This window comes from Bombus affinis, chromosome 10 (genome assembly GCF_024516045.1).
Source record: "Bombus affinis isolate iyBomAffi1 chromosome 10, iyBomAffi1.2, whole genome shotgun sequence".
NCBI lineage: Eukaryota > Metazoa > Arthropoda > Insecta > Hymenoptera > Apidae > Bombus > Bombus affinis.
Genome location: NC_066353.1, coordinates 10,728,370 through 10,742,133, shown reverse-complemented (window position 1 = coordinate 10,742,133; position 13,764 = coordinate 10,728,370). Strand labels below are relative to the sequence as shown.

The 13,764-nt window shown below is 30.7% G+C and overlaps 2 protein-coding genes across 3 annotated transcripts; one reads left to right on the top strand and one right to left on the bottom strand.

Annotated features, from left to right (window-relative positions):
- Positions 1–95: 95 nt before the first annotated feature.
- Positions 96–6,567, bottom strand: LOC126920857 (heterogeneous nuclear ribonucleoprotein H). 2 transcript variants are annotated; one of them, XM_050731720.1, is made up of 9 exons: positions 6,422–6,567; positions 5,619–5,896; positions 5,406–5,549; positions 4,433–4,571; positions 2,964–3,136; positions 2,684–2,877; positions 2,480–2,599; positions 2,295–2,394; positions 96–2,181 (listed from the first exon to the last, which is right to left on the bottom strand). In XM_050731720.1, exons 2-9 carry the CDS (start codon positions 5,875–5,877, stop codon positions 2,096–2,098), a joined length of 1,215 nt encoding a protein of 404 aa, XP_050587677.1. In that variant the 5' UTR covers positions 5,878–5,896; positions 6,422–6,567; the 3' UTR covers positions 96–2,095. The 2 variants fall into 2 exon arrangements, with proteins under 2 accessions (XP_050587677.1, XP_050587678.1); XM_050731721.1 differs by having other exon boundaries at positions 5,619–5,886; positions 6,422–6,563.
- A 651-nt stretch (positions 6,568–7,218) lies between these two features.
- Positions 7,219–13,461, top strand: LOC126920874 (MOB kinase activator-like 1). Its single transcript, XM_050731753.1, has 5 exons — positions 7,219–7,620; positions 8,559–8,725; positions 8,807–9,034; positions 9,105–9,268; positions 9,351–13,461. The coding sequence occupies exons 1-5, from the start codon at positions 7,607–7,609 to the stop codon at positions 9,429–9,431; spliced, it is 654 nt and encodes a 217-aa protein (XP_050587710.1). The 5' UTR covers positions 7,219–7,606; the 3' UTR covers positions 9,432–13,461.
- The last annotated feature ends 303 nt before the right edge of the window (positions 13,462–13,764 follow it).

Sequence of the window (13,764 nt, the reverse complement as noted above, 5' to 3'; positions counted from 1 at the left end):
AATGATGTCTAACTATAAAAACACAATTTTTAATTGAATAAATAAATTAGTTAATCACTTATTAAGTACAACACGATATGAATAAAGGCCTTCAATCATGAAGATAACGTTTATTGCTATGCTTTATAAAAGACAGGTCACATCAAACATACGTCATTCCTATTAAGTTCATGCACAAGATAAATTTATAAGGATACATTTTATTATTATTATTATTTGAATATAGAATTTTTTCACGTACAAAATATAAGGTCCTAAACAAATACAAGCATTTGTTTTGTTTACAACATTCATTTTCACAATGAAAGATAAGGAGTATTTTGTCTCTGTTTCCTTATATATAATGAAATATTACATCTGTATCTTTTTATAATATTTTTCTTTTTTTTTCATGTTAATGTCTCTCATGAAAACTTGTAGAACTACACATGCTACAAGTAAAATTGACTCAAAAGCAATTATAATCTTTATAAATGCCAAAAGTGGAGTAGAGCTCAGTAATATTTTACACTTTGACTGCCACGCCGAAATCACATGTTTCTCTTAGGACGCCACAGGAGTATTTTTATTATTCAAAGCATATAATGGCAAAATAATAATAAATTGACGATGTAAGACAACATTCTTCTTCAATGGACCGTTTATCTTATTTGTGATCACGGGTGACCACCGTGGCGCCTTGGTAACAGTTGACAGTGTCATATTATAACAAGGCTTAGTTTATTTCAACAAACCATTCGCATTCGTTATTTTGTCGTAAGCAAAACGTCCAGAATGTATTGTTGAAACATGTAGAAGATATTAATAAACAGTATTTGCTCATTCTATATATAATAGTAAGGTATGTTCACACTTCTAACTTCAATTATATGATTATAAAGCAACATTTACGATTATTTCCTAAGGTGTGTTTATAATAATATTCGTAATATACTCCTCAAAGATATGGATGCAAACACAGTACACCGTTAGATGCAAGATTCATTCTCATTTTTTTTTTATTGATGTTCTAATAAAAATGTTTAATTGTTCAATGGGGCACTTTTTATTTCAAAGTATTTTCTATTTATCGGTTATATTCAAAATGTCCTAACTGTCAATTTTCGTTCAATTTTTACAATTGTGAGAAGTTCAAGCGCTCCGGTCACCAACGACCACCGTGGCGTCACAAGAGAAACCGTGGCTGGTGATATATGACCAACGTGGCAGTTAAATTATTAATATACACTGAATTATTTAACATACTCTGTTTTTTTAATAATATCATGTATATATCATTAAACATGAGTTCATAGTCGAAGAACTTCATGTATTATTTAGAGTAATAATATTCGACAGGGTTAACATAAACTATTATACTGTATGTAACTGTGAATTACTATTTGATAAATATATTACAATATGAATCGTAATTGTTGAACTGTTTGTGTTTGATACAAACTAACTAACCTTGTACGATTGCAAACTCTGACATTTCTAACTCTGACAAATAACATGATGTCGAAGCTGTTATATAATTTATAAATATGCTTATTCTCTAATATTAGAATTTGGAACACTTTTGTGAGGTTTTAATGAAATGGTGGATGTACAATGCATCAAAATGATATTATAATGAAAAAAAAGAAAAGAAGTTATATACTTCTGTGACTTAGATTTTTACGATTCAATGAAATTATACTAATTATATATGAAAAATATAATTTGTCTTTTATGATCATTATAATTGAGATACGTATTACATCAATAATTTGATAGAAGTGTTTATAATATAATGCTTAATATTTTATCTCAAAAACGAATGAAGATTAAACAAAATTATAATAAATTCTGATCAACTAAATTCGTCCCTTAAAATAATATTAAACTAATTAATATTTATCGATTTTATATTAGTATAATATAAACTAAAACAAACTTTTTTAATTCTATTTAATGATTTCGTACGTAATACGTAAAACAGTGAAACAGTAATTAACCTTTAACTGAACGTAATATGAAAATGAAATTTCATTGTGATATAATTATAATTCAATAAATCTTTGATTTAAGAAATATTTTATCGTCGATAGCGCAAGAAACGCGACATCCGGCCTCAAAAACTATTATAGTTACTTCCTCCTAGTTGAGAGCTGAAGCCTCTGTTTGGAGAATATCCAGGCCTGAAGTTATTACCCAAACCTAACAATATAAATCTTTAATTAATATTTGCTTAATATAACAAAATTGTAAAAATTTAGTAAGGATGAGAATGTTAAAGAATAGATAATAATAAAAAAGCAATTAGGAAGTACCTCCGCAGAAATTTCCAATACCACCCAGAGACATTCCACTTGAACCACCAGTTGAATTTAGGAATAATTCAATATACCTATGAGACATATGGCTTTTGTCCTATAACAACATTATGACAGAAAATAATTAGTATCTAAAATTATTAATTGAAAATCACAATGTCAATTATATTTATTCAAATAACCTTAGACATGGCTTTAACAGCTTCCTCATGAGTTGCAAACTCTACATCTGCTTCTCCAGAAGGACGTCCACCATTTTCAAGAATAATTCGAACATTTACCGGTTCGATAGGTCTGAAGAACTGCAATTATACCGCCAAATTTCATTATAAAAATATTAACTTAATAAAACGTTCTATATTTATTTCATTCAATTATATACTTACATCAGCTATATCTTGTTCTGTAGCTTTAAATGGTAATCCACGCATGTGTATACTATGAATACCGGAATTACCACCCCATGTATCACCACTGCCTCTGAAGTTCCCACCTTTCATGTCCAAACCACCTCTCATACCCATGCTTCCTCCGCGTGAATCGAAATTATTACCACTTCCCCATGGACCACCATCAAAGTCTAAAACATATTAAACAATAATAAGAGAAAAATGATGTAATAAGTGACATTTTACTTTTTAAATAACTAACGAATTCGTGTAGTACCTCTATTTCTAGAACCTCTGCTATTATTGCTAAAACGATTCATCCCTCCGAAACGAGAGCCTCGGTCATAGGGTGCTGGTCTCTGATTGAAACCACCCATTGGCCCACCTCGCATTTTCGGTCCAATGCTAGCACGTACTTCGGACAAACTGCTTCGGAAGATTTCGATGTATCTGTTAAGATTAATATTAATTATTATTATTCTCGTTTAAATATTATTGCCGTTCATATAGTCGGCTGCCTTCTCAAATATGAGAAAATTTAATGCAAAAATATCAATGAGCGTAAAATTTTAATTTTAGAGCGCACTTTTAAACGAAAACGGATATAAATAGATAAGATAAATAGGAAATATGAATATTGAAAATAACCTTTCGCGTAACGGAACTAAACAATTATTGTTCCAATATAAAAAATTGGGAGATTAAATGAAAATAAAAATAAAATAAAAAGAAAAACGACGTGATTCGAAGAAAAAATCCATACTGAGAATTTTGTAATGGATTAACTGTTCATACTACACCTCCGCATATTTATTAAACCTGTGTGTAGATACCCTCCCTCGATGACATTGCATTCTGATGTATCTTATGTCACCCTAGCCATTGAGATGCTGATGATCCTCAGGTATATGACAATTACAATTGCACTTTATGCAACTCAGGAGAGAAAGAGAAAGAGAGAGTGGAAGAGAGATAGGGTAAACAATATATAAGTATCGGGAAGCGATACAACTAAAAGAAAGTACTCCGAATTTAAATATTTAATTTAAAAAAAATAGAAAAAAAGCTAAAATAATTGAAGTTAGCATATCTTATCGTATGACAATGATAATAAAATATTTCCGTGCAATTAACGAGCTGTATGTATCAACTATAAATAGTGATGTTACAAAAGAAAAACTGTGCAAAGCCTTTGAGTTCAAATTATTACATTGTCTCGCATAAAACGTACAATTGTGCAATTGTCAAACAGGTGTGCCAAATTAGATCGATGATTACTACCTCCGTAGCGCCCACCCATCCTGGGTTAGCCCTACCCACCTCCCATGGGATTTGGTGACGATGTAAGGGGGTACCTCCCGCCCGGCACCCACCCATAGGTTTCAGTTGGGCCAACAGTACTTTCGCTTACGTACCACTAACTTTCTTTTATTCGTGTTTAGAAAGAGAAGCAGTTTCTTTATACAATTAATTTCTATAATAGCGTATGAATAGAATAATACAAATGCAAAATTAGTAAATACGTTTTAATAATATAATTCATTCCAGATTATTTGCAGTAATAAATAAATTATTTTATATAATAGTTTTCTGTTTGTAAAATAAAATATTAAAGAAACTGCATCTATATAAAAACTCGCTCCCGCTATTTACTAACAAAATTTATATACCTACATGTACTACGATCATAAAATGATATTGAAAAGTCATAAGTATACCCAAACCCAGCTAGCGTCAGTGCCCCACCTGTGTCCTATCTTTTCCTTGTGTTTCTGCAGAGCGCGCTCCGCAACATCTTTGTTAACAAATTGAACGTAAGCCTCCCCAGTACTGCGGCCCGTGTAGTCTGTCGGTAGTGAAATCCCGTTCGGCAATATCTCCAACCCTGACCCACACATAATCAAACATCGACATTGTAACGTAACACCCATTATTAATTATAGTATCGTCAGTTTATTTAAAACCCTTATAAAGAAGCAAGATTTAAAATATCCTTTGCACATTATGTGCAAAACGTCTCGCTCCAGAAATATACATTTTTTCTCAATTAAGTCAAAACAGAAGAAAATGTTAACTATGCCGAAGTTAAGAATTAAGTTCTATATACAAAACATAAAAATATAAATAAAATAAATATAAGGATATTTTTATACAATTATATAAAACACACATGGAAATTATAATAAATGTTCCTTTTCCAAGTCTATAAAGGATTATAAAGCATAGGGACTTTACTTCCTTAAATCTTAACTAAGGCCATCTGATGATTATAGAAACACAGAGACACTGCTTGGGACGGACATAAAACGAATTTTATATGTAAAACTAGTGAAATGCTGGACACTTTTATTGTAATATGTGTATTATTTTGCCAGATACTTTTATTCCCATATTTATTCTTTAATTTAATTCTAGGATATATGTCTCTTGTATATTAATTTGCAACACTTATGTCCATTCTTTTAAATTATGAAGAGATAAAAAGCTGTGCTGTTTATATACTTCATATGTATCATAACCATCAAAAGCATTTAGTCCCTGTGATTCAAGATTTCTATTTGATTAACAAAAATCAAATGATAGGGAAATAATTTTATTATAAAAAATAAAAGAAAAAACAAAACACATTGATAGCCAATAAGGTGTAAGTGAATTTCTAATAATATACAATATAAAAAAATGAATAAAGATACAGGTTTGAATGTATGATATAAAATACCTGAGAAGAACTGAGCAATTTCTTCTTTGGAACAGCCAAATGGTAGACCACGTAGTCTCACGCAACCATCATCCATGGCATTCTCTAGGTTCATACCGCTTCTCTTGACTACCCACTCCATTTCACCTCTTTTTGCTTTAAAGACTATAATGAAAGACATATTTTATTACATATCTTTTAAATATTTTTATCTTTATATGTTTTATAACAAACCTTCTATATAACGATGACCCATGTGATCCCTATCTCTTTTACAAGCTTTCTCAATATCTTCAAGTGTGTCCATTTCTACATAAGCCTCTCCACTTGGACGGCCTTCTCTTGACATTGTCATATGTACACCATTTTTACCATTTGTAATAGAACAATCACTAAAGAATTTCATGATTTCATCAACAGTAGTAGACCATGGAAGTCCACGTAGTTTAACAACATAGCCTTCATCATCATGGTCTCCACTTCCATTCGACATGATTGTAGTCTAAAATAAACTATGTTATAATTTGTATAAATATATCCTGATGTTTTCCTATATATTATAAAATATTAAATCAAAAACAATATAAATGCACAGCATGATTATTTTATAATTATTATTTATTTTTAAAGTACAATATACTATAAGAAATAGTTGTATATTATTTCCTCCTTTTTACTTTTTTTATTGTTTAAATTTTCGCTGTATTTAAAAGATATCGCATCATTTATGCAATAGTAAATTTATGAGAACAGTCATTAAAGAATTTGAAGGTCAATAATATCCAACAAAATAATAAAATAATGTAAAAATATAGCATTTTGTAACTTGTTATTAAGATTCCAATAATAAATAAATAAATAAATATATACATATATACATCAAAAAATGCAACATTGCAATATAGTCGGAAGAAAAATTTGAAAAAAAGATATTTCTTTACCGAAGAATTGTTCGTATCGGTAATATACTAGTCTTTGTTTTATGCTACCAAAATATATTCATTTCATATATTGTAAATATTATTAATCGTACTTACGGTTTCTTAGTGTTGATCTACAAGTTAGAAGGAATCACGAATTAAGTTTAATTGACAGCAAACGCTTAGCCAACGCCACGCTCTGTGAAACTATCTGCAAAATGGCGTTTATCCTAACGAAACTAATGGCTGGTTTATAAACATAAATGTACTACATTGTAACATTATGGTATATAAAATCCCTGGTTTATTTAGAATTTATTTAAGTTTTATAAAAATTAAAGTAACATGTACTTCAACTAAAAATATTTTATTAATATGCGAAAATAGAAATTATAAAAGATTAAAGTTATTACTTTACGAATACATTTGTCATACGAAACGAATATATTTCATCAACTTAAATAAAAAATTGCAATTATATTATAATTAAAATATAATATATTCTTTTCAAATATAACGAAATGTATTAATATTACAAAAATTTAGATGATTAGAAATACGGTTGTGAATCTGCTATACAATTTTTTACGTTAACTTTAAATAAAATCCATTTTGGAAAGACAAGATCGAAGAAGAACATGATTGAAGCAGGATAGAATTGTTGAGAAAGTGAATAATTCACTGGTTCGGAGCATGGGTAGAAATCTAAAGAAAAGTACACAAGTAGAAGTTCATAAAATTTAAAATTCGCGCCAGTAATATTGGAGAAGACTTGCGGTCATATTTGAAATGCATTAAGGCGAATACGCAGTACTAATAAGTCCTCCATGTTAGTGTTCCTAAATTCATTTAACTTTGACAATCTATATTTTTGCCTGCTATATCGATCGTGCTACACATAGTAAAATATTTGGACTATAGTTACTTAAATAGTATATCGATATAATTTGCGATTTTCGCAGAGGCTAAGACATTTTAAACGTCGAAATGATATAAATCATAAAGTAACAGGAAAAATTAGAAACTGTGTGTCTGCGATCACGTCTGTATAGAGGTCGTGACCGAATCTAAAGAAGTAGAATCCCGTTCAACAGTGGAAGGATTGAAGTCGAGGTGATCGCAGAAAAGGTAGTTGACAAAACGTCTATCGTGCTGTCGCGGGAGAGAGTGTATGGTGTATGTTAAGAAGGATCGTTCGCAGCTTAAATCTCATAATATTGTAGAATATTGCAAAAATCAACGACACGTGCAGCCGTGTAGCAGTAAATTGAATTTCACCGACAGGTCATCCAGGAGTGCACAATGAGCTTCCTATTGTAAGTTTTTTTTCCGTTTCCAATGAAAATCGACTTTTACTCTACTATAGCGCTTTTACCTTTTTGATATCGCAACATTAAATTTCCGATGCATTCAAAAAAATAAGCTTACCGAACACTCAATGTTTTCCTGTTAATCGATCGCCTGATATCACACCAATGTTATTTGCAAGTGACAAATGACAGCAAAGAAGGAATCGATGATTTGTTACCATAGACCGATTGGAGTGAGGGCAGATATTGACAGAAACTGGTCAACCAGTTTCGTAAATATTACCTTCTCGGCTAATTTAGGTAACCGACCCGATGTACTCTTGAATTCAAGTACATCGCGATCGACCAATCTGTGGATATCTAAAAATAGCACGATGCCATAATTTCTTTGAAAAATTCTCCGTTTTCACACGATCTTCAGCCCTCTCGTTTAGCTAATGCTTTCACTCGTGCTCTGTTGCACGCGCGCATATTCGTCACACGTCAAATTAATCGCCACGGGACATATCTTATCGCAGCGGATTGCACCGTGGAAGTAGAATTCTTTTAAACTCTCTTGATGCGATATCGGGCAAGTTCTTAGTTGCAATTGTGGCCGATCGATTTGTCATATCCGCCCTAAACATCATTTTGGTCACTCTTTAAATTTATGCGTTTCCTGTATTTGTATTTCGAATGATACATACGATGAACTGATGTTTGTTTTTGTCTTTAATCGAATTGCGAATATGATTTATAATAAAATGCTTCAATCTGTAAACAATTGAACATATAAACAAAAATGTAAAAGATAAAGATACAAATAGAAATTTTCTAATTCTGATTACGTTTTTTACTAATATAGAAATTGATACAAATGTCTAAAAGTGAACTATTATTGAAATATAACATTGTATTTTTATAAATACAACAATTATTGAAATATATTTGTATGACTTTTTAAGTGGAAGCAGGTCTTCGAAAACCTTTAAACCAAAGAAGAATATCCCTGAGGGAACTCATCAATATGACTTGATGAAGCATGCAGCAGCCACTCTAGGCTCTGGAAATTTGAGACTTGCAGTTATGCTCCCAGAAGGTGAAGATTTAAATGAATGGGTTGCAGTAAATAGTATGTATTACAAGCATATTATTGTATATTCCAACTTATAATAATTAACAAATTACAACTAACTTTTTTATATTGTTTCAGCTGTTGATTTTTTCAACCAAATCAATATGTTATATGGCACTATTACAGAGTTCTGTACAGAAGAAAGTTGTCCCATTATGTCTGCAGGACCTAAATACGAATACCATTGGGCTGATGGGCATACTGTGAAAAAGCCAATTAAATGTTCTGCACCAAAGTACATTGATTATTTAATGACTTGGGTGCAGGACCAGTTAGATGATGAAACCCTATTTCCTTCAAAAATCGGTCAGTCACATTATCTTGTTGGATAAGATAATTTCGTATTTGATATACTGATAAAATTATAATCTCTTAGGAGTCCCTTTTCCAAAAAATTTCTTGTCCATTGCCAAGACAATATTGAAAAGATTATTCAGAGTGTATGCACATATTTATCATCAACACTTCAGCGAAGTGGTTCAACTTGGTGAAGAAGCACATTTAAATACTTCATTCAAACATTTTATCTTTTTTGTTCAGGTAAAGTACTCAAAACTAAATGAACTTTCAACAAATATAGATAAGCTCCATTATTATCTTTTATTACTTTCGTTTGTTGTAGGAATTTAACTTGATAGAAAGAAGAGAACTGGCGCCATTGCAAGAATTAATAGAGAAGTTAACAGCGAAGGACGCCCGATGAACGATTTTAATCGTCAACCGAAAACTCCTCCAAAGACTCTCACCCGTGCTATCTTTTTAATCAAACGTGTAATTGTGCATGTTATTTAACTAATCCAATTCATTGCTAACGCGATCATCGCCTCGAAGCAGGAGTCACTGGTATTGTACTACATAACATATTTTATTCATTTACAAAAATGAGTGACTGATTTACGCATTTTAATAACGAAGACGAATCTCGATAAAAACAGAGTTCTGTCTATTTGGGAGATCGATAAAATTACAGAGTAAAGATCGATAGGGTGAGGATTATTAACGTAGACTTTTGTAAAATAGTTATACATTCGATACAATTTGTCCGTTTTATTTTACATCTTGAAAGAAGGAAAAAATTTTTGTTTCTTAAGTAGTCGAGATGTTTTGTGGTGAATTGTAATTTATTACGCGTAACGAATTTTTATACTTGGAACAAAGATTAGCGTAAGAGACGAAAAAAATAATTCATATCGACTATATAAAGTGGATTACATTTTTAAAAAAACGTTAGAAACAACGATTACACTTGGTCTTACGTTTCTTATTCTCATTGTTTGTTATTATCTTTCATACTATTGCACATTATGCTGTTTTATCGTAAAAGTTCGAGAAATATCGTAACTTTTATAAATAGAAACGATACTACGCGTAATGTCTGAAAATAAGAATGCTCTCGATAGCATTTCTATATCTTTTTTTTAAATTTGCGACAACTTTATGAAAACGTTGCGCCTTTGATTATCGACATGAATTGGTACAACCTGATATTGAACATTTTATATCATTGCTAAACTATACATTGTTAGTACATAACATTATTAAGTTAATATTACGCTATTTACATTAAACTTCATACTATGTAATTAGTTTAGACGATTATTATCATCGTGTCAAGCGCTTGCAATAGAAATTATTTATAGCGTTAGGGATTTTATACGCACCATATCTTTTATTCTTTATACGAGTGAATTTTTGAGTCTGTTCTCTTTTAGAAAGCATGTTATATTATATTTAAGCCGTTTGCGTCGCATTACTGGGAAAGTTCTTTTTGCATTTCAGCTTTTTTCATTTTTGGTATTTTATGTAAAAATGATTGCTTCTTGTACGTTATAAAAACATTTGTACATGAATATACCAAAAATTAATAATTTCATTTCTAGGTATAACATAGATTCGATTCAAAACATGTTTTCTAAAGAAGTTAGAATTAATTCGATGGATACAGGGTATCCCAGGAGAAACGCAAAGGGCAAACATTTTCGTATAAATAATACTAAATATGCGATGTGCATAGTCACAGTATACACAATCACACATGATTTATTTCGCTATTAAGAAATGAATTTTGATATATAGAAATGTCAAATAGAACGTATATTCGTTTATAGCGCGTTCAGCTACGCACGATAGTTTTCTCGCTTATAGCAGAGATGAGATGTTAATATATATACATATATATTAATGTAAATGCTTGCTGTTTTCACGCGCGGTGAGACTGCACCCGTTGCATTCGAATATTTAAATGGATGCATTGTATTCGCTTGTAACTAGAAAATACTCCTCAGATAGTTTCTGTTCATACACTGTGCCCTTTGCTGTGATGATCGGACTTTTGCATTTCTGTGTAACGAGCTACATTTACGTATGGCGGGGTAAAATTTTAACTAAGTTTTCGTACTGCTATTGATGTAAGTGGCTATCGTTTGAACGGAGTAATATAGGAGGATAAGAAGTTATTGCTTATACGATCATGAGACATACGTTTGCTTTCAATGGACCAGGCTATTTTGTGATAAGTAACGCATAAAGTGATTACTGAATCAGAAGAGATACAAGGAGATGTAGTGGCTGTACCTTTCTTTGATATCTTTCATTTAAGATCTTGATAAGAAAAGTCCAGAAAGATTCGTTTAGTATTATATCTAGTATAAAAATTACAATACAATCTTGTTTATTATGATTCATGGTTTACATATACAATGACTATTTTATATGTAAATTGTGAGTTAGGTGTTGTTATGTGAGTCTAAAGATTCCTTGTCATTTAATATACCAAAAAGATTAATTCAAGTCATTCAAATCATTTAAAAAAATCATTTCTTTTTTAACAATTAAATGTTAATCAGAAGGGACAAGGACAGGTAATGAAGATGAGAAAAAGTGAAGTTGACGAACTTGTTTTCTGAAAAGTTCGTACGTTTCCAAGTTTCTAATATTGCTCGATTTGTTGTCAAATTACTATCGCAATTCTCCTTGTATATCTTATCAGTTTACTGACTATACATGAAAAACTTATCTCAAAACAGTCTAATATTATGATGCAGCGAGCGAAAACATTGTAATTAATGGAATTCGAAATCGCGACATAGATTACAAGTTGTTAGCATTCAAAGCGAATAAAAGGAACAAAATGTTATTTTTTTATAATAAGGAAAAATGGTCTGCTATTATTTAACAGGCATTGATTAGAGTTTTTGCTTATCTTTCTCGCGTTGGCGTATAAACAATTGAAACATTATATGAGGTTGCTCGATGTGATATCACTTTTCATGTAAATCACGAGGATCAATGAGAAATTTCACGAGGTCCAGGATTAGTATAAATGTATTTTATTATAAACGATATAAACGAATTAGCTTTCGTAATAACCTAAATATATATCGATAGAGGAAGGAAAGGATGAACGAGAGGAAATAACTAATAGAAATGGAATAGAATGGAACAAGTTTCAAGGGAGAACGATTACGAGATAGGCTTTCTTCCGCGATGGTCTACAGGCGTGTTTCTCAATGTAAAATGAATATAAGTAACAGTAAAAGTAACAATAATAATGGCTCGTATCGACGATAATATTGTATTCAGTACTTAAGAAGACCGGAAGAATTGTACCTTATAGAATGAAAAAAAACTTTTCTCGCAGCAAACAAGCACGATTTCGTCTCTCTCTCTCTCTCTCTCTCTCTCTCTCTTTCTCTCTCTTTCTTTCTTAGTCACATATTTAGGTTAGAGGGGCGAGATCGTTTGAATATATTATCGTTGTCAGTTAGAAATTATTTTACACACAAGTAACGCTGTTACTAATTACAATTACTCTTATTATTATTTTTATTATTAGTAGTATTATCGATATGATTATTATATACGATACTGACGCTTCTATGGCTATTTATATAATAATTTACACGATTAAATGTCGTTAGATCGTCGTTGAACGATAGCCTATAACAAAACGCACTTGAGTCGCCTCTCTTTGTTTCTTTTGACTGAAAATATACGCGAACCCGGCATGTTACATTTTTCGACTGACTTGTTACTTGAAAAGATAAGCGATATTTTTTTTATATATATATAGATATATATAGATATGATTTCTCTTTAAGCTTGTGCTGTTCTCTTTACTTTTTCTTCTTTTCTTTTTATCTTTCTTGCTAGAATCTTTTTGAGGATCGTTTCCTTGGCATCGCTGGAAGCTCTTTCATATGATCACCAATTGAAGAAACGTCTAATTGTTTCAAGATTTTGAATGAAAAAGTAAAGTAAATGTAAGGAAATAAAATAAGAAAATAGAAAAGCGAAGAGTGCGTGTAATGAGAGAATAACAGATATTTTAAGGATTCAGCTAGGTTCTTAGATGTCGAAATTTCTATTTTATGAAAGTATCTACCGGTTTTTTTAGGCAGACAGGAACTACTGGCGCAACTTAAAAATTCAATAATTTGTTAATGATAATTGATTTTGTTTGTGTATCTGAAAGAAAAGAATCATATTATTTCAACGATTGATTTTTATTAAGTTTATAAGAGCATTAATTGGGATATTAACTGTAAGACAAATTTTGTCATTATGATTGATAGTTGAATAAAAATTGTTTGTTCCTTCAAAACTAAGTGCGAAGAGCTTTCAGGAATACCGATTGTTTATTCGTTTTTTTAACGACGCTAGTGATATATCTGTGCAATGTAAATAATATTTTTTTCAAATAAACGAAAGCTCACGCGTAACCGTAAACATAAGATCGTTATTTCTTACGAAAACCTTTATTTCATTTTCTCTTCCTATTATTTCGAAATTGAAGTTGCCACATCTCACCTTTCACTTTTGCTTTTAATTTACCAAGTCACTGAATATTTTCCATAAGGAGACTCGATACTGGTGCAGAAACATATGTATAAATTACATTATTTTTAATTCTAAGAAACAAGATGAATTGTCATATTTTAATCTTAATAAACAAGATTTAATAAATTTTATAATCGAGATTACAAATATTTTTGAAATATTTTCAGAACTTTAATTAAACGTCCTAATTTACTTTT